This window comes from Quercus robur, chromosome 1 (genome assembly GCF_932294415.1).
Source record: "Quercus robur chromosome 1, dhQueRobu3.1, whole genome shotgun sequence".
NCBI classification, from domain to species: Eukaryota; Viridiplantae; Streptophyta; class Magnoliopsida; order Fagales; family Fagaceae; genus Quercus; species Quercus robur.
Window position 1 is genome coordinate 48,951,722 of NC_065534.1, and position 25,282 is coordinate 48,977,003.

The 25,282-nt window shown below is 35.8% G+C and overlaps 1 protein-coding gene across 3 annotated transcripts; it reads right to left on the reverse strand.

The window, feature by feature from the left end:
* Window positions 1-2,010: 2,010 nt before the first annotated feature.
* Window positions 2,011-24,221, reverse strand: LOC126691015 (phospholipase A(1) LCAT3). Of its 3 annotated transcripts, none has more exons than XM_050386102.1 (11): window positions 23,868-24,221; window positions 15,553-15,644; window positions 13,771-13,898; window positions 13,436-13,571; window positions 13,272-13,323; window positions 11,801-11,901; window positions 11,010-11,195; window positions 10,156-10,313; window positions 9,474-9,528; window positions 4,921-4,974; window positions 2,011-2,640 (listed from the first exon to the last, which is right to left on the reverse strand). In XM_050386102.1, exons 1-11 carry the CDS (start codon window positions 24,094-24,096, stop codon window positions 2,479-2,481), a joined length of 1,353 nt encoding a protein of 450 aa, XP_050242059.1. In that variant the 5' UTR covers window positions 24,097-24,221; the 3' UTR covers window positions 2,011-2,478. The 3 variants fall into 3 exon arrangements, 2 of the variants coding, with proteins under 2 accessions (XP_050242059.1, XP_050242064.1); XR_007644787.1 differs by having other exon boundaries at window positions 2,503-2,640; window positions 10,152-10,313; XM_050386107.1 differs by lacking the exon at window positions 9,474-9,528.
* Between the last annotated feature and the right edge of the window lie 1,061 nt (window positions 24,222-25,282).

The following is a 25,282-nucleotide window of genomic DNA, read 5'->3' on the forward strand; positions in this document are numbered from 1 at the left end:
TCTTTTTTCTTTTTTTTTTTTTCTCTAGATGCAGTTACAATATATCTAAAGCTAGCGTTCAAGGGTCTCTTTATTAAGATAAGATGGGTGTTTCTATTATGGAGAAACTACATTGTTGGTCCTTAAAATTAAAATTTTTCTATTAAACGCTTTTGGTCCCTAAAGTTTCAAGTGAGCGCCATTGATTCTTAAAATTTTTAAAAAAGAGCACTATTAGTCCCATCATTAACTTCAGTTACTTTACTAAAAAATAAAAATCAGTTACATTATTTGCTTATGTGTCTAATAGAAAATTGACATGGCATATTTTAAATGATGTGACAACCTATTTATTATTAAAAAATTACACATCACATTAACCGGGTAAACCTAGTGGTGTCAAATGAGTGGGTTTGAGTGGGTTTGGGGTGGGCATAATTGGATTGGGTATATAAAACTCATTTACCCATTAAAACTCATTTAAATAATTGCTTCTAACTCAAATCCAATCCAATTATTATGGGTAAACCCCAACCCACCCAATTACCCAATTATCAAAATTACCAAAATGTCCCTAAAGTGAAAAACTCAAATCTCACGACTCCACCCAGCCTTATCCTTCTCTGGTTCAAAAAGTGAAGTTGGAAAATTTCATCAAATCTCAATAAAGTGAGAGAAATAGATGTTTTGGGTGACTATGAATCTGCTATGGATATAACTGAGGAAAAACAAAACTCTAATTTTTCTCAGCAACCAAACACTCCCCAAGAAATAGAAGTGGAAGTGAAAGTAGAACCCATGGAAACGTCTTCTTCGATGGCTCCGACTCCCAACTCTCCTCCAACCTTGCCGTCCTCCGCCTCTGCTTCATAACCACCAGCCGTGCCCAGGAGTTGGAAGAACCCATGTACCCTAGTCTCGATCGCATCTGTATAGCCGAGCCATGGCGGCTCTTGTTAGTCACTGACTCCGCCATTGTTGAGAGAGTGAAGCAAGAATTTGGTGTTTCTAGGTTGGTTTGCTTAGGTGGTTTTAGGAATCTGAATACATGATTGGAGGCTGAGAAAATGAAAGAAACTTTTAAAATTTGAAAACCTAGTGAAACGATTAGAGAGCTCCAAATTCAAGGATTCTATGCAGAATAAAGCACACCTAGCCACCCAGTACATTTCTCCCAGTCTATTTCTAGACTTTATTTAAAGTATGTTTGGATACTGCTTATTTGTTGAAAATTGAAAACTTATTACTAAAAATCACTATAACAAAATAATTTTTAAACTATAAATAGTGTCGTAGGACCCACGGCTAACTCGCTTATGCGTGTTTTTTGAAGTTTGGCTAGGTCCTGAACAATGCCGTGAGACCTAGCCAAAAAACGCAAAATGCCTAATAATCCTTAGGCAAATGCATGCTTAGATTTCGAGAAAACATAGAAGAAAATGCAATCCGAGAACTTTGCATTTGGAGAAGGACCCGGTTTTAATGGGTTATTTGGGATTATTCTTTTATATATAAATATATAAATATATATATATATATATATATATATTATTTGGGATTATTATGATGTGTATATATAATGTGATGTATAATTTTTTTAAATAATAAATCGATTGCCACATTAATTCTCCGTTAGACACAGGTAAACAAATTAACAGAAGTTAACTAAAGGACCAATAAAGCTCATTTTTAAAACTTTAGGAACTAATAGCTCTCACTTAAAACTTCAGGGACCAAACTTTAAGGACCAACAATATAATTTTGCCTTTTATTACCAATCCTACAACATGAAATTTACAGTATTTGATTTGAGCACAAACACAGTAAACTCAGGCTCTCTTTGTGCCCATGGAATTATACAATGGCGTTATGGAGAACTTGCAAAAGGTTGCATGTAATACAACTAATAGTTGCAAGACTAAACTGATCACTCTAGGGAAATTTATGGACAATGACTGGCTTAGAAACTAAAAATAAGTGTTGTCGCTAAAAATAACTTTTGGTGGAAATTATTTTCAGCGAAATCACTACTTAGAGAGAAATCGAAACTTTATATATTTGAAGAATATGAATTACACTTTTCCACCTCTAACTTTCATGAGTTCATCATCCCATTTATAGTCTCCTCCCAAACTATCAATTTTCTCGATTGAACCTTGTACGGACCGAGAATAGTAGGCCAACTCCTAAATTTTCATGCCTACATCCATTGGAATAACCTTGGCCCAATTTAGGCCCATACAGACTAATGGGCCTTTTTTCTCCCTTTTGCGCATAAATTCTCCTACATGAGTTTGCTAAACATTCAAATTCACAAAAATATTGTACTGAGTAGGAGAGTCTGTAACTAAGTGTAGAACTCTCTTGTACACGGGATGTATGCAAGAGGTTCACAGTTGAAAATTTATGATGCTATCATGATAATATACAATTACTTACAAATACATGAACATGTGAAACATCTCTCTTTAAGCACAAAGCATGGCATACTTCCAAGGGCTAATCTGAAGCATCTACCACTCTGGAAGATTTCACATGCTTGCTGACCCTTTGTTCAACCCCCAACCATTTTTGGATATATTTAAAAACTGTTTTGTCGCATAATAATCCACGGTGACTAGCTTCAACTGCTACTCTTTCAACTGCTAGAAATCCATCAGCCTGTGCAATGGAAAGAGAGATTGGTTGACAGAGCTTAACTAAAATGCAAGAGAAACTAATGCTTTAAAAACTTCAACATTGTGTACAACAGGAGCAAATTAAATAATCAAGCAAGAACGTGCTACAAATTTCTGTTCCTGGAACCAAGTAGAATGTAAATTTAATTCAAGATTGCAATGTATACAACATACATACCCAAAGATGAACTTAGATACACAGTAAGATCATAGCAGCATCAGGAACTAATATCACAAAATAAATCTGAAATGTTCACTTAGCCAAGGCTAATAAAAATATGTCGTACCCAGTGCACAAACCTCCCAATTAGCCAAGCCTTATAAAAAAGATTGTACCCAGTGCATAAAGCTCACTTTTGCCAGGAATGGGAATTTATGTCTTGCTTACGCCGTCGAGTTAGCTATCTAACGGATTGATTCTATTAAATATGTCCATGGCCACATTCAAACACATAGGATGATGAAGCAAAATACTTTAGTGTATAAAGTATTCACGTCTTAAATAAAAAATGATCAAATCATGGCCTTTCAATGACAACCTTTCTCACCATGTTCTTTCTTGAGCATTATACACATAAATCACAGATTACATACACAACCATAGTTGTCAAAACATGAATTGTATCGTGAATCGATTTTTTATTTTTCCATATCGTATATCGTATCGTACTGTAAGATATACAAACACTTAATGAAATTTATAAAGAAATTATAGATATACATATATAAAATATTCATTATAAATTTTAAATATATTCAACTAATGATTATTTTATTCATCACTTATGTAATAATATTTAACAAGCTAACTAAATAAATCAAACTAGCACGTGCTTATAACATACACATTCAAATTACTTAAATTCAAAAGTGATAATATATTACAAACGACCCAAAAATAATAATTTATTTTCATTATATTGGCTAATCAACCTTATCTAAGTCAATGCTATCATCATGTTTATCATTTTGCAAACTTATTTCTACATTAAAATTTTTTTCATTGCCATTAACATATACTATCTCTTCTTATTCTTTTTATTTAAATAATTTTAAAAATTTCTTCTGGGCATTCTAGTTTCTTGGACTCATAACAATATTGACAAAATAAAAAATAATTATATTATCAATTAATATCTTATTTATGGTATATAAAATAAATTTAAATATTAAAGTGAAGTGTAAGTATATACTGTGTAGTTCAAAATTTGTAGAAGAAAGAGAGGAGAAAAAAACTTATGATTATGTTATTTTATTAGGTTAAATTAAGTAACCTAATAATTTTGTGTTTAAAACAAGTCTAACAACTTGTTAAATTCAAATAAAAGTACAAAATTTGACAATTCATTTTAAACCATTTATCTATATATCGTACAATACGTATAATTTTACGATACGATACGATTCATACGATACACACATTGTATTGTACGATTCATGAGCACTTACGATACGTCGATATGATACGGAACTTTTTACACACGATACTATACGTATCGCGTATCGTACGATACTGACAACTATGTGCACAACTGCATGTGTATTAAGCTTATCACAGTATTTTACATCCCCAAAGTATTAAGGTTAGCACAAATTATAATTGCATATGCTAGAAGGTTACCAGAACTCCGTCTATGTTTGTGCTTAATTCCATATATTGTGTTCACAACCAATCACAAGCCCGATAAAAGGAGGATTGTAGTAGATTGACGGCTTAACTAAAATTTAGTCACTCTATTATGAATGCATCCAATATAGATCCTCTTTGGGGCGTCCCCTACATACATGTGGCAGACCCAAACTAATCTTGTTGAGGACCTATAGCCAAACCCAAAAAAATTGGGCCTAAGGCTTTGTTGTTGTTGTTGTTGTTGTTGTTGTTGTTGTTGGAAGGTTATCAGGATTACCTTTTCATCCTGTCTAGACCAAATATCTCTAGTAACATTGGTACTATTCAGCGTCATCCAATATTCCTATAATTTATTTATTTTTATTTTGTTGTGGTGTATCACATGAATGTAGCTAAAATGAGAATGTTAAGATGGATAAATGGAAATACACGGAAAGATTGGATTCAAAATTATGAAATTCTCCTAAAGATAGGGGTGGCCCCTATTAATGAAAAAAATGAGGGAGAGCTTTAGTTACCAACCAAGAATTTGAATTGTTATTTCAAGGTTTTGACACTGGACATCGTTATAGATGTTGTCCTTACATACTATCAGCTGAAATTATGCATCAAATGAAAGGTCAAATAGAGCACCTGAGTTGATTCAGCAGGAACTGTTCCATCTCCATCAACAAAAGAATACTGGGGCTGGAACAAAAAAGGATACAAGTTATAAATAGAGAAAGAATAGAATCAATGTCAGTAGCTAAGGCACAAGATCAAGGCCATGGGTGCTAGACTGTAATCTTTAATTCCAGGTGTATAAAGAATGTTGAATATTGCTGAGTAATCAATAGTTTTTTTTACAAGTAATAAATTTTATTGATGAGAAAACACAATAAGGTTCTAAGATTACATTGATCCATAAAATCTAATAAATTATAGAAAGGATATGCTCCTTCCACCATCATCCACTCAAGCAATGTTCAAAAAAATTGCATCTTCACTTCTAAGATAGAACTCCCACAACCCTCGAAAATTCTAGCATTTCTTTCATGCCAAGTGCACCACATCAAGCAGTGAGGAATAGCCTTCCATATTGCGCTGTTTCTATGTCTTCCCAAACCGCCAACAAGCTAGTAAATCTACAACATCCTTAGGCATCACCTAGTGAACTCCAAATAGCTCAAAAACCATATCCCATAATTCTCTAGCAAAAGCAAATTAGTCACTGTCTCCTCGTCCTGCTTACACATACAACACCAACTGGTCAATATGATATTTCTCATCCTTAGATTATCTGCTGTTAAAATTCTCCCCAAAGATGCAGTCCAAATGAAGAATGTAACTCTTGATGGAACCTTGGGTTTCCAAACCCTTTTTCCATGGGAACTTCATATCTCCACTAGGGGCTAAAGTCCTATAGTAAGAACTCACCTCAAAATACTTCTGACCTGCCAGCTTCCAACATATTCCATCCTCCCCCTAAATGTGGTAAGGTTTCCTTCTGAACATTCTGGTTCTTACTGTTTTTACAGCTACTATACATGAGTTCTCCAACTTTATTTCGGAGTGAGGCCTCATTGATCTCCAGTTGGAAGGGGAATTTTTACTTGGTCTAATTCTCAAGAAGTTGCTTCGAAGGCTAGGCTGGACAGATTTTTGTTCTCTGCAGATTGGGACACATCTCCAACTGTTTGTCAACGAAGAATGTCTAGGTTGTTATCGGATCACTTTCCGATTGTCCTTGAGGGTGGTTCTTTTCAAAGAGGTAGGAGGCCGTTTAGATTTGAGAATATGTGGCTTAAGGATGAGGGTTTTCTGGATAGGGTGCGAACTAAACTTGGTGGGATTCTTATCATTTTCGAGGCACTCTGAGGTTTGTTCTGGCCAACAAACTAAAACTCTTGAAAAATGACTTCAAAAGATAAAATGTGGAGGTTTTTGGTAATGTTGAAGAACGAGTGAAACAATTGTGGAAAGATCTTTGTGATCTGGAGATGACTGAGGAAAGTTGTGGCCTAATGGAGGAGGAAAAGCTGGAATTGGAAAGAGTCCAAGGTGAGTTAGAAAAAGCTACTCTTTTGGAAGAAACTTGTTGGAGGTAGAAATCTAGAGTCCTTTATATTAGAGGAGACAAGAATACTAAATTCTTTCATCGTATAGCCAACTCTCACAGGAGATTTAATTCCATTGATAGGCTTATGGCGGATGGAGAATTGTCTTCAGGTCCAAAGGTTATTGCGGAGTGTATTTCTCGCTTTTATAGGTAGCTCTATTTTGAAAATGTGGCTCATAGACCTACTTTAGATGATGTGGAATTCTCTAGTATCTTTGAGGCAGATGCCCTTTCGCTAGATAGGGTCATTTGATGAGGAAGAGGTGTTTGGGATGATAAATGATTTTGATAGTGATAAGGCTCCTGGCTCGGATAGTTTTTCCATGGCTTTCTTCCAGTCTTGTTAGAGTGCTTTGAAGACAGAAATTATGGAAGTGTTTCAGAATGTTCATTCTCAGGCTGTGTTTGAGAAGAACCTTAATGCTTCTTTTCTTGCCTTTATTCCACAAAAGGTTAATGCTGTGAAGGTCAAGGATTTTCAGCCAATTAGTTTAGTTGGTGGGATCTAGAAGATTATTTCTACGGTGTTGGCTAATCAGTTTTGAAGGGTGGCACATGGGCTTATTTCAGATGCACAGAATGCATTTGTGAAAGGTAGACAAATTTTGGATTCCGTTTTAATTGCTTTAGAATGTATTGATAGTAGATTGAAAACAAGGATTCCAGGGGTGTTGTGCAAGTTGGATGTGGAGAAGTCGTATGATCATGTGAATTAGATTTTTTAATGTAATGCTTCAGCGCTGCCTGTGGGTTTTTAGAGAAATGGAGAAAATGGATAATGTGTTGCATTTCAACTATCAAATTTTCCATTTTGCTTAAATGGTAGCCCATCTAATTTCTTTGGAAGTTCTAGGGGGATTTGGCAAGGGGATCCCTTATCTCTGTTGCTCTTTATTGTTATGGAGGCTTTGAGCCGTATGTTGGATGTGGCTACAACTGTGGGACAATTTTTGGGCTTCTCTGTAAGCAATTCAGCTGGTACTTTGATGATGGTGTCTCATCTTTTATTTGTAGATGACACTTATTTTTTGTGATGCTGACCCTAATCAGATAATTATTTTGAGGGCAATTCTGACCAGATTTGAAGAGGTATCAGGTTTAAGAATTAATTTTGGGAAATCTAAGTTGGTACTAGCTAGAGTGGTGCACAATCTGGATGTTCTGGTGGGGCTGTTAGGGTGCAAGCAATCTTCCCTTACTTTGAAATATTTGGGCCTTTCCTTAGGTGCTGAATTTAAGGAGTTGTCTATCTGGAATCCTATTTTAGAGAAGATGAAGCGGAGATTAGCAGTTTGGAAGAGGCTGAATTTATCTAAGGGGGGTAAGGTAACTCTTATTAAAGTTCTCTCTCCTCTTTACCTACTTATTTTCTTTCCCTTCTTCATATACCTGGGAAGGTGGCTAATCGCATGGAGAAATTGCAGAGAGATTTTCTTTAGAGTGGAATTGGTGGTGAATCTAAATTACATCTGGTAAAATGGGCTAAGGTTTGAAAGCCTATGCAGGTTGAGGGACTTGGTATAAGACGGTTGAGGAGTTTTAACTCTGCCTTGTTAGGAAAATGGCTTGTTAGGAAAATGGTTGTGGACTTATGGCATGGAGACATGCTCTATGGAGGAAGGTTATAGAGGCGAAATATGGGAATGTATGGGGTTGTTGGTGCACAAAAAATGTGACAAGTGCTTATAGTGATAGCCTGCAGAGATTTATTAGAAGTGGCTGGTTGAACTTTTCTAAACTCCTACAATATGATGTAGGTGATGGTACTAAAGTGAAGTTTTGGAAGCCTGTGTGGTGTGGGGATTGTACCCTCCAAAAGGCCTTTCCAGAACTCTATTGTATTAGTAGGGCAAGGGAATCTTCATTGGCAAAGGTTATGTGTTGGTCTGCTAGGAGGGTTCATTGGGATGTTCAATTTTGTCAATCACCAACAGATTGGGAGCAAGAACCTTTCAATATGTTTATGGATATGGTCTATTCTTTGACTGTGCGGAGGATTGGTCCTAACAAGGTTTGTTGGAAGCCAGCAAGGAGTAGAAGTTTTGAGGTTAGAGGATTTTATCTTTCTTTGTACCCAACTACTCTCTTATCCTTCCCTTGGAGAATGATGTGGCAATCGAAGATTCCTCCAAGGGTAGCTTTCTTTTCATGGTCTGCTTCCTTAGAAAAGATTTTAACTACAGACAATCTTCGCAAAACGGAGTATTCTTGTTCTTGATTGGAGTTATATGTGTAAGAGTTGTGGGAAGTTGGTGGATCACCTTCTTCTTCATTGCCCCATAGCTTGTGAGTTGTGGTCATTGGTGTTCTGTTTGTTTGGAATTCACTGGGTTATGTTGCATAAGGTTATTGAGTCGTTTGAGTCTTGGCAGGGTAGGTTTGGGCGACATCACAACATAGACTTTTGGAGACTTGTGCCGCATTGCTTGATGTGGTGTATTTGGCATGAAAGGAATGCTAAAAGTTTTGGGGGATATGAACATTCTATGCTAGAGATTAAGTCTTTTTCCTTGCAAACTCTCCTTGAATGGAGTGTGTGTGGCTGTCACATTTTTCTTGTTTTTTCCCTTCCTATTTTACTTGATCGTTGTAATTTTGGTTCCTGATTTGTGCCCCCATAGTACATCTCCAACGTACTCAGATTGGCTTTTTTTTAAATAACATTTTATGTTACCTATCAAAAAAAGAAAAGGGTGGAGATCCAGCTCCTAACCTTGCTATGCGAAATAACTCGGACAAATTCCTTTAACGGAATGTCACCACACCAAAGATCACCCATCTCCTTACTTCAAAAGTTATAAAATGCAAGAAATTAATCCATCTCCTAATATATTTCCAAAGGCTCACCCCAAGAGGCCCATTCATAGCAGTGGTGCACCAACCTCCCTCAAAAAAATACTTCCTATCTATCAACCACCTCAATAAAGCCACTCTCTCTCTCCCAAACCACCATGATTACTAATCAGTTAAAAAAGGGAAACTAATTGATGAGCATAGTAGTTTCAAAATGTGACTGTGATGGTTCAGGATACTTTCCCGTTTAACTTATAGCAGGATCAAGATTTCACAAACAAATCGAATCACTCACCAGTGAGTGGCATATATCAGACAAGTCCTCAATTGGAGATGTTTCCGAACCATAGCTGCATTAAATATGCATACGTCAAATGCACCTCTAGCATAAAACATTTTCATAATTATGATCAAAGGTTAATTCAGATATTTTCTAAAGAAAAATCTAAATTGTGTAAGTTCAAAACCACCATAATGTAAATTGATACAATCAGAATCCTGCTCTCACCCTTCATCAAATTAATAGTTAAATATCATCAATAATTAAGGTTCTATAAAATAGATCCAAATCCGAGTCTTAGTGAAGTTCCATATTGATTTCGGATTTACAGAAAGGCAGGTCATTTAGCAAACCATTAGTTCTCATCAATTCATACTAACCATTGGATCAAGTTTCAAGATAAATTTCATTTGTATTCACTTTCCCCAAAAACTCCAAGTCAGATATTGTTAACATCAGGAATACGTGCATATGAAAAACAAACGTCAATGGGCATGAATAATTCAAGTTGGTTAAAATGAGTAGGTTTTGGTGAGGAGAGGTTCAAATGTTTGACTGAGTATATCATGCATTCCAAACCCTTTGTAAATGTTCATACTTTGAAACAATCAAGGGACTAGTTGGCCAATTCTTTGAAAGTTTTCATCACTGACTTAACCGAAAAAATCCTAATTATTAAATTAATTCACTTACATACCAAACATCAAAAGGTGTGTCATATGATGTTCCATAAATGTTATAGAAGCAGACCCCATCTGGTAGTTTAGCATCATACATAACTTGACGAGTACCAGCAGCCCATTTCAGAATCTCAAAGTTAAAGGGTAGAGCTACAGATTCTCCATCATGATTTAGCTGCAATTAGTAAAGATGATATAAGCTTTTGGCTATTCATAGAAGACTTTGCAATGAAAGTAGACAACCATGGGGGAAAGAGAGAAAGGACACAATTGCATCAACAAATGTAAGCAACAATAAAAAATTATTGATGATTTGTCAGACATAATACATACACACACACACACACATATATAGGAAGTTGCTGACAAGTCCAGGAATAAAGGTTATCAGATTTCATAGGGCTTGAAAAAAGTTTCTAAAAGATAAAATCAAGTAAACGGGAAGAAAGAAACTATATTTCTAGTATTTCTTATTCTTCAGAACAAAAGAGCATTGATCTATCATTTCTTTTAACTACTTTAAGAGTCAAGCAGGGGATGTTTTAATTTTATTAAGTTCTCTAACATGGTGAAATTTTATCTTTCCTTAATTGCTAGAGTTATCTTGATACAAGCAGAGTGTCTTCCAGGGACGTATTCTATTTTATGATATTTGGATTTATTCTTCTCACCTTGGAATCATATTGATTCTAGAAAATTAATGCTGAAAAATCCAAGCGCGACCTTGTGCTATTTGAGAGAAAAGAACTTAAATACATGATATTAAGACCAATACAATAGAAACACCACAAAATTATAATTGTGAAATCACACGAGGAGATTCAGGACAAACATTGATAATTTTCACACCAAAATAATTATGAAGTAGTACCTCATTATGCCTCAGTGCTTCTTCAAACAGAGTGATAATTTCAGTTGGGCCATAGGACTCCAAATCGACAGAAGCTTCCCCATACCCATCATTGGAATGCTTTCGCCAAACTTGAATTTCTGGCTGCTTTTTCCACTTGAATTCTGGATTTCCCAACATCTCATAGATTGATGGGCACTCAACCAACTATAGGGAAAAAGAGGCATATGTTACCGCATAGTACTTGTATTAACCAAGCATAAAAATAAATAAATGTTACAGTCTAGCATTGAATATGGTGAGACAGAATCATTATGAGATACACTAGGAATGAACTCTCTAAATTGATCAAGATGGCAGATAAAACCAAATAGAGATTCCTTGTCACATGGGACTGGAAGCACATATCTGACTTAAACCAGATAACATAACAAGCTGACTACGTAGTAAATTGTAAATGCAACTCATGATAACAATTTATACTAGTCTTCAATGTGGTTCCAAGCACCTCTGTAACTGAACTGCTGACCTAAGTCAAACAGAATCAGGCAGCCTCAAATAATTTTCTACATGTTACCCAGAAAGGGCATATAATTGTCCAAACAGAATTCTGAGGAAGTGGCAGTCATGCTTCCAATTTTGTTCTACTTAATCATTTTCTTCTGAATCTGCCTCTTGTTATCACTACATATCGGATATGCTTCAAATTGGAAGAAGTTTCATTAAGAAAAATGCTTGGCATGACATAAATAAGTTTCCAATTTTGGGTTTAAATCCACCACTTGGGCTAAATACTCAAATAGAGGAATTACCAGCTGGTGCATCGTCCACCTTGATACAAAAAAGTAGCTCTCAAATCCTTCAACAAACTGTAGTCCAGTTAAGAGAGAATCGTTGATGCATCCTGGTGCACCTGTTAATTATACCTCAGAATTAATATAGGAGCACACCTTGATGAAAAGTAAAGAAGAATAATGGAGGGAGAAACAGAAGATTTCAAAACTGTAAATTTAAGCTAAAATTATTCAGGTTTTCTAAGGATATTTTTGGACTTATGGCTCTCTAGTGATTCATTGAAATGATAGAAGTATAACTTCATTGCTACAATTATGCACCTTTTTTACATTTTTACCCATAAAATTTGTATTTACAATCATTTCTGCGAGCAACATAAGATTTCTAAAAGGAGACCATTACGAACACATTACTTGCTTATAAACTTCATGCAAGGCAAAGAAACAGAAACAAAAAAAATACCTATAAAATCGAATAAATAAATAAAAGTAAGAATATAGCAATTGGACAAAAAATTATGTTTGTGGATTCATGCAGCCAATTCCAAGTAGCTTAGATTAAGTCCAACTTTAACAAAGAAGAACATAGTCAGAAAATAAGGGTATCAGAAATGAGGATGCTATGATACATAACTTGTAATAAAATGAAAGATGTAATAACAAACAACAGCATTCGTGACCAGCTGAGAGCCAGATGAGTGAAATCTCTTAAGGTGATTCAGTGCATCAAACAACTATAAGAAGGTATCATCAATTGAAACTGAAAGTTCCTCTAAAATCTGAATTACTACATCCTCTTTTTTTAAAGAATTTAGCCCGTGTGTCCAGAAACAAGCAGTACCAGGTCAACAGGGGACCTGTTCTTATGGTTAGGAGTTCAATAAAATCACAGTGTGTCATAATTTGGATTTACAGCTCCATCAAATTGCATTTGTAATGCATAGAATGTGAAGGGTAGCAGCAATGTTGGCTCAGCCACTTTTCATGTTTATACTGCCTTAACATGTTCCAGCCAGGTGACATCACTGATGCAGCATATACGGGCTTTATACTATTTTTTCAAGTGGTTTCACATTTCCAAAAGGTTTTATTCAAAAAAAAAAAAGTTAAAAGACTGGGAAACTTAAATTTACATCAAGCTCATAACTCTGATGAACTTTCATCATATTGGTAATAAAAGAAGATGAGTTTTACATTCCTATTCTTTTTATTTCTTTCTTTTTGGCTTCAGCAAAAACCAATTATTTTGACTTTCAGCAATGGAGCAAAGTTATTCTCACAGCAATGTAGAGAACCTTCTCTTTGGACCTATTATGTAATACTTCTGATAATAACTAATAAAAAAAGGGAATGGAATCATTTTCTCTTGATCTCAGAAAAATCAATCAATTATTTGAGGCAAATCGCATTGATATTTAAAATTAGAAACTACAAGAAATTATTTCCTGAACATAAAATTGAATAGAATAAAAGAGAATCAGGAAATTACCTTGAAAAGGGCAGGCTATGCAAATCCACTTATTCACATACTTGGAAAATACCTGTCGAAGAATAGTTATATTGCTACTCATGCCTCTTATGGCACAAAAAGAGCTAACTATTTTTCGCATATGTTCCATGAAACAACTAGTCACCAAAAGAAAATTTGCGCACATCATTATGGAGCGACATGAAACACAAAACTAGCAGTCCACCCATTGAATGTGAAATTATATTGACTTTTCTACCACCAGAAGCTTGGTGAGCAGCTTTCAACTTTACTTTAAGACCTTCCATTAATTTGTCAATTCTGCCAACAATACATTGCATATAAACTATGAGCAATATTATGGAACTTTTAATAGCTATAAGACACTTTTTTTTTTTTTGCAAGTATAAGACACTGTTGCTATAATTAAAATTTGGCTAGAGATTAAGTCACTTAAAAATTGCATCACCAAATGATCAACTTTAGCCATCAAAAAGGCAACTGATACAATATGAATTACCTATTGCTTTGCCGGAAATCATAACCATATCCAAATAATGTAGTTCCCTTTTTATACCCGCATCCAACAAGCATATTTATTATATCATGGAAATGATATACCTCTTTCAAATGTAAACATTTTACCACCTGGAACATCAAGGAAAATAATATCAGAAATAAATAAAAGAGAAAAAATTAATACAATGGTAAAAGGTGACAGAAAGAATAAGAAATGAAAATTTTAAAAGTAATAAAGACAAAATGAATGTTTCTATGGCTCTCAAACCAACTCTCATGATTCAACTAAACCTTTTTCCTAATTGTGTGCAATTCCAAGATCCTCACATGGATCAAAACGTGTATTCATGCAATGCAAATCCCCTCCCCCTTCTCCCAAACCCCTCAAAAAGAAATATAAATTCAAAATGTTTTTACCACCAAGTAAAATCACTAATGTATAGTATTATATACTCTCTAAAAAATAAAGTCCAAATATGTTTTGTGAATTCCAACAAAAAATTTTTACTTCTCAATATTATGATCTTATTTAAGAATTAGAAAGCAAAATTTTGAATCTCACAATTGAATCCATGTAATATTTTAGAGAATATATCTAAAGTTACTGAATTTTCTTTTTACTTTATATTCCAAAAATAATTTATCTGTCTAATGACAACATTAAATGAGCATGTACAAATGTCACCCAACAATTAGTTCTACTTAATTAGATTGCAAAATTTATACACTTATTTCATCTAATTCTAAATAACCTTTCCTCCCACCACCACCACCACCCCCCCCCCCCCTCCCACCACCCCGTTTCTCTTAAAATAGCATGTTTACTCTCTTTTTTCTTTTTCTTTTTCTTCTTCTTCCTCCTTTTTTTTTTTTTTTTTTTTCTCTCTCTTAATGCACTAACATATAAATTTGCACCCCCCCGCCCCTTATGGATAAAGCAGGCAACTATCATCTGAAAATGGGTTAGCTGGAAAATGGGGAAAGTCCAACTTAGGTACTTCATCACATGACCACATCTATTGCAACGCTGATGGGAAGAAGCATTAATTGATTATACTCTGAAAGCACAGTAATGTGTGTTTTGAAAACAAGGGAACATATGGTTGATCACATCAAAAGAGATAGAACAGGAGATGGGTAAATTTGAACATTATTATGGGCTATTTGTTTCGCTGTATCAATGGCAAATAATTTTTTTTTTTTTTTTTGGCAATGATTTTCAGTGTGCAAAATCTAAAGAACACAGCAATTGAACAGCTCAAAAACCTAAAGCCAAGCCCAAGAGAATATTAAGGGGGGAGAGAGAGAGAGAGTGTGTGTGTTTAATAGAGTGAATTGGGGGGGTGGGGGGGGGGGGGGGGTGGAGTTCCCAAGTACTAACAGGCAGAAAGATCAAATAAGGACAATAGTTCCAAAGTCAATAATTTATGGTGATCATAGGCAAAGGCAAGAAAGAAAAACTCCCTCCTTAATTGCAGAAAGGATGTAAGTCAGCTGGGCTCCTTTGCATGAAATTACTATTTTTTAGACGATTTTCACTCACAATTAGACCTAGTTTAAATCATGTTCACTATTGGTGGTCACTCGATTCAAGAACAGCTGCATATTTTTTATATACTTCAGATCAACCAACACCAAAGAATTGGAGAACTTCCGCAACCATCAGATGTCCTAAAGAATCAAGTTGTGCAATCCAAAATCTAGTAATCCTTGCATCACATAATACTGTATGCTACATCAGTTCAGGACTATGAGAATCCATGGAAAGGATCATTGATCATACCCACGAAGGATCTAAAATATCAATTGCATATAGCCCATAATCATCATCTGGGACCAAAATTTCAACAGAATCATCCAATGTTTCTGTATAGCCTGAAAGACATAAAACATAAAGTTAAGCCAGATTTTCTTTTTTCTTTTTTGCTCTTTTTTGGATTAAGTAAATTCAAGTCAGACTAATTTAAAGAAAGCAAGCTACTATGCCACTAAGTAAACAAAATAACGCAGATAATGAAAAGAAGGTAAATTTGCAGATGACACTGCTACTATCTCTCCAAACAGTTGAAATTGTGTTATCAAACATCATAGATACGAGAACAGTAACACTTCATTAAGAATCAAAATGAATGAGCGAGCAACATTTTGGGGGTTGCCATTGGGGAATTTAAATATAAGTCGGAAATTATCAGTAATTGTAACAACAACAACAAAAAAAATCAAAATCAAAAGTCTGAGAATTTCATATCTTTCAAATTTTTGGAATTTAAAAAAATTACTGATAGTTTGGAAATTATTAGAAGCATCCAGGATCATCATTATTAATGACAACTAATGATTTTCATAACGAAACAATTTAAAATTTGTGAAAATAAAATATTACTTACAATTTGGGAACCATGAAAATTTTTTTTTTTTTGATAAGTAAGAATGATATATATACGAAAGGCTACTCTATGCATGAAAAGCACATAGCAAACCCAAAAATTACAAGAAGAAAAAAACAAAGAAAATACATAAAAGAAAACCAAGCAACAGATTAATTACAAAAAACAAAGAGAGCTAAGAAAAGAAGGGAGAGAATCACTAGTCGTGAGTCCCCAAGCCCGAGACCAATCAAAAAGAGTTCCACTGAAAGAAGCAAGCATCTGATCATCGAAACTATCCAAATCCTCAAAAGTCCGCCGATTCCATTCCTTCCAAAATACACCATAGTATGCACAACGGAACTAAATTCAAAATCTGAGACGAATGCTTCCCCAACCAATCCCATTAGCCAAAAAGCAAATCTAGAATTGATCTAGCTATGACCCATGACAATCCAAAAGTTATAAAAACAAAGCTCCACAACCGATAAGCCATCTCACAATGAAGTAAGTGGTCTACAGTCTCCCCACAGTGTCGACACATAATACACTAGTCCACAAAATCCAAGCCCCTCAATCTCAGGTTATCACCCGTTAGGATCTTATTCCAAGCTACACACCAAATGAAAAAAGAAACACGCCTGGGACCTTAACTTTCCATATACCTTTCCAATGAAAGACAACTGAGGGAGAATCCTACAACTTGTTATAATACAACCAAATGTCAAAATCCCCATTAGGCTTCAACTTCCATCTCATCCGGTCTCCAACATCCATTAAAGGAGTATTGGCTCCCAAAATACGAAGAAAATGCAACCCTTCATCCATCTCCCAATCATTAAATTCTCAAATAAAACAAACATCCCAAATTCTTCTATCCTCCACCCCCTGCCTTGACAAAGAAGCTTCTATAGAGGCCTCCCTGTCAATAGCAATACCATACAACCTCGGGAAAGCCAATTGGAAAGGTTGATCCCCATACCACCCATCCTGCCAAAATCTCTCTATTTCCCAACCCAACAACAAATTGAGCATTTTTGCTAAAATCCTTCCAACCCGTACGAATACCTCTCCACAAACCACAACCATGAACTTCCGTACCTAGCTTAGAAGTCCATCCCCCCAACTCTTCCCTAAACTTTGAAGCTACCACCCACCTCCACTATCGATTCTCTTCTTTCCCAAACCGCCACAGCCATTTCCCCAATAAGGCCTTATTAAAAGTAGTAAGTTTCCTTACACCCAAACCACCATTGGCTATAGGCACACAAACTTTATCCCATCCTACCAAATGAGTCTTGCTATCACCCCATAGAAAATCCCTTTGCAACTTTTCAATTCTATTAGCCACATAAGTAGAAACGGTGAATAGCGATAGGAAATAGGTAGGAAGACTAGATAACGTACTCTTGAGTAGCATCAATCTACCCCCCTTAGACAAATACAACTTTTTTCACCTGGCCAACTTTCTCTCAATTTTTTCCAAGATAGGATTCCAAATTGAAGGAGTTATGCAAAGCCCCCACCACCCCTCCTACGCTCAGCTTTAAAACCACGGTTAGGCCCACTTGGGTTTCAAACTTAAAAGCCCACAATTGGCTTAATTTTACTTGTTTCCCGTGAGCCCACTTTAAGCACTTTAGTCTACCTCTATTATAATCCCATGAAACCCTCCTCTTTCCTTTCTCATCTATCTCCATAGTCAAACCTTTCCCTGTCCAGCATGCAGTCCTTAAATCACTCCCAATAACATAAACAGCTTCTTTTGAATTTGAATTAAACCGTAACGGAAATCTCAGTTTATTTCCTGCCAGTATTTTCTCCCCCAAATTAATATCCTTATTAATGCTCCGAGGTTTCACAGCCCCTCCACCAAAAGCTAACAAGCAAGAATTGACCACTGGTCTACCGCTCACCACCTTCTTTGCATGTACAAGATCCGGCACCTCCATCTTCTCCTCTCCTATCTGTGTCTTCCCCTTATCTATGACACATAATTGCATCGGATGCTTTCTATCCTCTACTTTTACGTGATAGCCTCGCACCATTTCAGCAAAAGTTCTAGAGTTCTGAATCTCCAAATTTTGCTTGTGCAGTGGAGCAACCAATTTCAATTGGCTTGAGCCGCCCACCGCATATTGTGAAGGATACATCATCTTTCTTAATTCAATCCCGAACATCCTCCAACATTTTTTACTTCGCCTTCAGGGATAATGACCGACCTCCTGAAGCCACCAGCTTTGAGTTTAGTCAATAATAAGAACTGCCCAAAAGAGTTGGCGCTCCTTTGGAGAGTATAAGCAATATCACCGTCCCTAAATGTAAAAAACTGTTTGGAATTAACCCCAACGACAATGTGCTCAATATTCTTCATCAACCATTGTGCTACATTCTTCCCCATGAAAACTGACCTCATAGAGTATTTGCCATGCTCGAAAATCTGTAGTGAGAAATAACATCCCCCTTCCTCTATAACTAATTGAAAAAGCTTGGATTCAATGAAGAAACTACGATAGCCCCCCATATCTGATCGGAGAAGATGAAAAGAACAAAATATCTGGCTAATCTGAGGTAGCCAGGCCTCCTAGGGGAAGGGGGGAGAGAATTTTTTTCAGAAAAACTCACTAAAAAATAACAATTCTACACATGAAAGTATAGAAAAAGAATTAAGTTGATTGCTTTTCCATGAAAGAATATAGTGCTGAACTTCTTAACGATCCTGCATCAAATTGGTATCAGAGCCCAAATTAGCACTATGAAAGCATGATAGATCCAAAAAGGCAGAACTATATCTATACAATAGTTGACAGATTTGAAGGGTTACATGCTAATGTCCTTCACAAAAGCAGAAATTCAAGCAATAGGTTGGATCCTTATAGAAATCCTTATGAGAGACTTGATTATCGCAATAAGGCTGGAGACACAATGAAGAAAGTTCATGTAGAAGTACCATATTTTGCTGGAACAATTGATGCCCATGTATTTTCAGATTGGCTTGCTTCTTTGGAAAGTTATTTTGAGGGGTATGACATGCCCGATGAGAGTAGGGTCAGTTTTGCTATTATGGAATTTATTGGACAAACTCAGATCTGGTGGATAGATGTGGAGTATGATCGTCAATGTGCTAGACAACCTCCAATTGTTAGATGGGATTACATGAAGTAGCAGCTAAAACAAAAGTACTTGCCCTGTCATTATGAAGATGAGGTCTTTGAAAAATTCGCTACTCTTAGGCAAGGTAATATGTCAGTAGCTGAGTATATGAACAAATTTGAAGACCTCAAAATTTGGTATAGAGGAATTGAAGATCCACAACAAATCTTAGCCCGATTTAAGTCAGGATTAAGGGCTGAAATTCGGAGCCGAATGATTACACAACGAACTCACACAGTTGCTGAGGCATTCCAATTAGCTTTATAGATTGAGAAGCGTTTGAAGCAGCCCCTTACATAAAGGTTTTCTTCCCAAGCTGGGAAAACAACTTTGAGAGAGGTTGACCCTAGAACATCCACTGTGCAGCCAAATTACAAAGTCCATATTGACTACAAAGTCAATACTGCTAACGAGTTGAAAGTTAAGGCTACTTTGGCTAATGATCTCCTAGAATTAGAAGAAGACACATCTCTTCTTTCGGTTGTTAGGCGTATTCTTGTTGCACCCAATCAAGAGGAGAATTGGAAGTGTACTTCAATATTTCAAACCATAGTGCGTCGTGGAACTAAAGCTTGGATGATTATTATTGATGGTGGCAGTGACATGAATGTTGTTTCTAAGGCTACTGTTGAGAGGTTGAAGCTACCAATGGAACCACATCCAAAACCATACAAGGTGGCGTGGATAAATAGCACTTCTATTTTGGTAACTAAACGATGCTTGGTTCCTATTTCTTGTGGGCAATATAATGATTCTATATGGTGTGATGTTATTCCTGTGACTCAACACATATCTTATTAGGTTGCCCTTGGCTCTATGGTCAAGATGTGTATCATTTTGAAAAGAATAATACATATCAATTTGTGTTCAATAATGAAGCAATAGTATTAAAGCCTATGAGTTCAAGACAAATGAAGCAAAAACAAGCAGTCAAGCCTAAGGATGTTGCTGCAACTCAGAAAAACCTCAAGGATATTATTGAAACTCTAAAACAAAGAGCTATACAGCCACAAAAGGAAGTTGAAGAGCTGGAACAAGATGCTGATAAGTCAGAAAAGTTTGCTAAAATGGTAGAACAACCAGATGAGCAACTAGTGGACCCTAAACAGCAAGTGTAACAATCAACTCTTTTTTTTTTTGATAAGTAAGAAGAGAATATTATAAATAAGAGAATAGCAAGAGAAATACAAAGAGTTCACGGTAGTGAACAAAGGAAAAAGGAACAAAAAGACAGAAGTAGCCCCTAATCTACTCTAATAGATGAAAGAAAATCCAAAAGGGTAGAACAATCCGTGAAACCCCAACATCGAGACCAATTAAAAAGGGCCCGCTGGCAAAACTCTAATAACTGAACCACAGTTTTCTCCTCATCCTCAAAAGACCACCGATTCCGTTCAATCCAAATAGTCCACATTAAACAGTCTGGAACCAAATCCCAAATATCAAAGCTATGCTTCCCAATCCAATGATACCAACTAAATAATAAGTCCACAACTGAACCTGGCATGACCCAATCAATCCCGAACAACCGAAGCATAGACATCCACAAAGAATGAGTTATCAGGCAAAAAAGTAATAGATGATCCACAGATTCCGCATTGCAACAACACAAGCAACAACGATTCACCAAAGGGCGACCACGAAGCATAAGATTATCCAAAGTAAGAATCTGACCATGGGCTGCTGACCACATGAAAAAAGCCACCCTTTTAGAAACCTTAACTTTCCAAATTCCTTTCTAGGGGAAAGTGGAAGGAGTTGCATTTCGAATTTTATGATAAAAAAACCGAGTATCAAACTTCACACTGCTATTAGGATCCCAACAAAGCCTGTCACACCCTCCACCCCTAGGAATTCGGGTTTGGATGAAAAGAAGAAGGGAAAGGGACATGCAACAAAGTCCACGGAGCCAGAAGAACAAGTAGAAGAGTCTAATCAGCAAACTGAAAAATGTCAACAACTTGAAGATGATTTAAAACAGCAACTTACAAGCTTAATGGAGGAAACTCTAGAATCAAAAGAAGATAGCATGATGAAAGAAGGGAACAAAGAGATGGAAAAGTCTTTTCCAACACTTCCACATGTGCATCAAGTTAAGGATGTGTCACTTGCAATGGTGGTTCCAATTGTTGATTTCGTAATTCCTGAAAAGTATAATGTTCCCATTGGGGAGCAGGTTGTTCCATTGTCATCATGGTTTCAAGCACCAAAGAAAAGGAAGGCACTTAAAGTCAAGCTTTTTATCCAACCTCAAGGATGCTATTCAAGAGGCCCAAGATTGTACTACTTCAACATTTCAAAACTCGAGGTCGAGTTTTCTCTAACCAAGGGAGAATGATGAGGACAAGAAAGAGCTCAAGGAAAAAAAAGATTAAATATACAAAGATTCAAGAATTGTGGTCTAATTTTGATGTCGGACCTTCTTTGCACCTTTGAAAGGTCATTTTAGTTATTAGTATTGAGTCTTTTAGGTTGAGAAGCTGTTGGATCAGTTTTAATTAAGTTCTATTAGAATAAGGGCAATTTGGTAATTTCCAGAAATCTGGAAAGGGCTGTCCTTGGCTGTACCAAAGGACCATGAGTCTTATTTTATGTTTACGTATTATTAAGTCTTTTATTTAATTATTATTAGTATTTCTATTCATTCTAAGAATAGGTTATTTAGAGTCCAAGTCCTACTAGGAAAATGATAACTATAGCCTCTACATAAAGGCTCTTTTGTAGTCATGTTATTTTAGAATATTTTGATTAATAAAATTCAGTAACTTATTTTAAGGTTTGTTTGTGTGATGCAAACTTCTCCGAGGTGTGATGCCAAGGAACCCTAGGTGTGATGCTTAGGAAGACCTAGGTGTGATTGTCTAGTGTTTTATTTATGTTATTTTCTGTTTATCCCCTGTTTCAGCTCCAAACAGTCGTCAACATTCATACTTTTCTAACCTAAACTCTTAAACAATAATCCTTATTCAAGAATTCATCAAGAAACCTAGTATAGTGCTAAACTTCTTAACGGTCCTGCATCATGAACTCTATCCACAAACCCCTCCGTCTTCAACCACATATTTTCAAATCTAAACGGACTTTTCCCCCTTGTCGTTCCCCCTGCCTACAAGAGAATTGGACTGTGATCTGAAATAAGACGGGGTAAAATCCTTTGAATTCTACTCGTTTTAAAATATTGTTGGGAAGATTCCATGAATAATTTAGATACTAATATTACAAGGTATAAATTCTGGTTTTATTTGGATGGAAAATTAGCAAGCTCAGGGTAAACTACCCATTGTTTGCTTGTTGAGGGAAATTGTAAAGCATAAAATGATTAATAAATAAAGAAGAATGGAGGTATAGTTTCCTTGAAGTTATTAACAACCCCAACATTCACTAACCGAGTTTATGTTGTTTTCCTACATTTCCCTGGCAACCAAACACTGTATACAAGCTTATATAATCACCACCATTTTTCTTTCTTTTGATTAAATTACCAATTGTCCCAAAGACTTGAGTTATTGGGATATAGTGAATTTAATCATTTAACCACATACTTCTAACACTCCCCCTCACATGTGGGCCGAAAATATTTTTTAATAGATGAGGCCCAACACATGAGAATTTAAATAGGAGGTAGAGTGGAGGAGACAAGGATCAAACTTAGGACCTCTCGCTCTGATACCATGTTAAACTACAGATTGTCCCAAAAGCTTAAACTATTGGGATATGGTGAATTTAATCATTTAACCACGTACTTCTAAGAAGGTCTAGCAAAAAAAATAAATATCAGCTATAACTCATCTCAATTCAACCAAACCTAGAGAGAAAAGTAAAACCTAAAAATTTACATTTTTGATTCTTCTCTTCTTCTCTCTACAATTTATTTGCAATCAAGTAATGGGCCTTCCATAAATAAATAATAAAAAATAAAAAAAATAAAAAAAAATAATGGGCTTCATATTTAATCATGCTCCCAAAATACTTAACTTCTCAGCAACCAAAAAATATACAAAACCAATGTTTTTCCCCTTTTCCTTTTAATTTCCTCCACTCTCTTACCAACCAAACATAAGCCTCACAAAAACAACTTACATAATCAAATTAAGCACAAAGTTTAACGTACATGCAAACACACACACATACAAAACATATTAGATATACACTACACACAAGTTACCATTTCATCAAAAATATATATATATATATATATATATATATATATTTAACAAGTTTCCATATTTAATCATACTTCCAACATCCTTAACTTTCTCACCACCCAAGAACATACATAAACATTCTGCCCCCAACCCTTTAATCTCCTCCCCTCTTACCAATCAAACCCAACCCCACCAAAAAAAAGTTTTCATTTTTCTTTCCTTTCCCTTTTATTTTCCTCCACTTTCTCACCAACCAAACACAACCCCACCAAAAAAAAAAATCAAAAAACACAAGTTAATCACAAAGTTAACTTACATGCAAACCCACTAATACAAACATAAAATACAAACACATATACACACTTACTACACATACACACTACAACATACATGTTTATTTATTTATAGAGGGAGAGAGAGAGAGAGAGAGAGACCTGTGGTGGGGTTGTAGAGAGACCAGAGCTTCTTCCTGAACTCAAGGTCCGCGAGGAGGATCCGAACCCAGACCCGGGTCTCGAACCCGAACTTTTTCTTCTTCGAGTGTAAAATGGAGCCGCCCATACCGGACACCAGTAGGACTGGGTCGAAGTCCGGACCGTCTTTGTCGTTGTCGGAGCTCCGGTGGTTTCCGAAGCACGGACATGGACACAGACCTCCGAACATTTTTCTGGTCCGACCCGGAATACAGAATTATTCGGGTTCAGGTTTTTCAGGACCGGTTCAGCAAACAGAGTTAACGTGTGATGGTTGTGTGTGCCGTTGCGCTCTCTCTCTCTCTCTCTCTCTCTTAGAGGTTTTAAAAAGAAAGAAAATATATATATAAATATATATATATATATATATATATATATACCAAATGGGATTTGCACTTTGACCCAAATTCTTTATTGTTTTTGGTTTTTTTTTTTTTTTTTATCAACAATCCTTCCTTCTTCTTTTTTTTTTTTTTTTTTGGTTTCTCACAGTGTATCCTCAAAGCTTTCAACCAGAGACTAATCACTATTCGTGCCGGGTCGGTCCACGAAGGGGTAAAGCATTGGCCCAGGGATTCTTTTCAAAGTGCAGGTAGCAGGACTCGAACTAGGGAGCACACCTAGTCGAGCCAAGTACAAGCACTCTAAGACCAAGCGCCGAACCGCTTGGCCAACCCCACTGGGTTAACAATCCTTCCTTCACATGTAAGAAATGATTGTTTTATAAAAATAAAAAAAATTGTGAATATATAAAATACTAGTCGCTAACCCGTGCGATACATGGGATAATTCAAAATAAGTTGTTGACAATTATTTTTGTTGAAAGTAAGTAATTAACCTATTGAAAGAAATAAGCTTTTGTTGACATTTTTCCTTCAGAATAATTTTCATAAACTTAGAAGAGTAAGTGTTGCATTCCGTCAATGATCAATAGAATCTTTTTAAAAAAAAATCATACCCAACAGCTATATAAAGATGGCTGAATCCCAATTACACTACCAAAAATAACCTATAATTATATATATAAATTACATTCTCACTTTTTTGACTGACCACACATAAGTCATTATTAAAAAATAATAATAATAATAACGCAATGATACAAAAAGAGAGAGGGGGGATGAAACATAAATTTGACATAGGCACCAGAAATTAATATCGAAAACTAAGAGCATACTCAGAAACTTCAAACTTCAAAGAGTCTCTCAAGTATATAGAGCCCCTAAAACAATTGGGGTAAAAAACCATTTTGAGAGCGGAATGTATTCTTAGATCCCTTCATAAATTAAAATAAGGCGAAACTATAATATTGTCCCTCAAGTTTACCTTATGTGCGCAATTGGTCCCTTAAGTTTGAAGCGTGCGCAATTAATCCC

Coding starts and splice junctions, on each gene's coding strand:
- LOC126691015 (XM_050386102.1), bottom strand. CDS start 24,096: ATGTTCGGAGGTCTGTGTCCATGTCCGTGCTTCGGAAACCACCGGAGC. Junction 13,324..13,435: donor TCATGTCGCTCCATAATGAT/GTGCGCAAATTT, acceptor ATTCTTCGACAG/GTATTTTCCAAGTATGTGAA. Junction 11,196..11,800: donor GGTGGACGATGCACCAGCTG/GTAATTCCTCTA, acceptor TTTTCCCTATAG/TTGGTTGAGTGCCCATCAAT.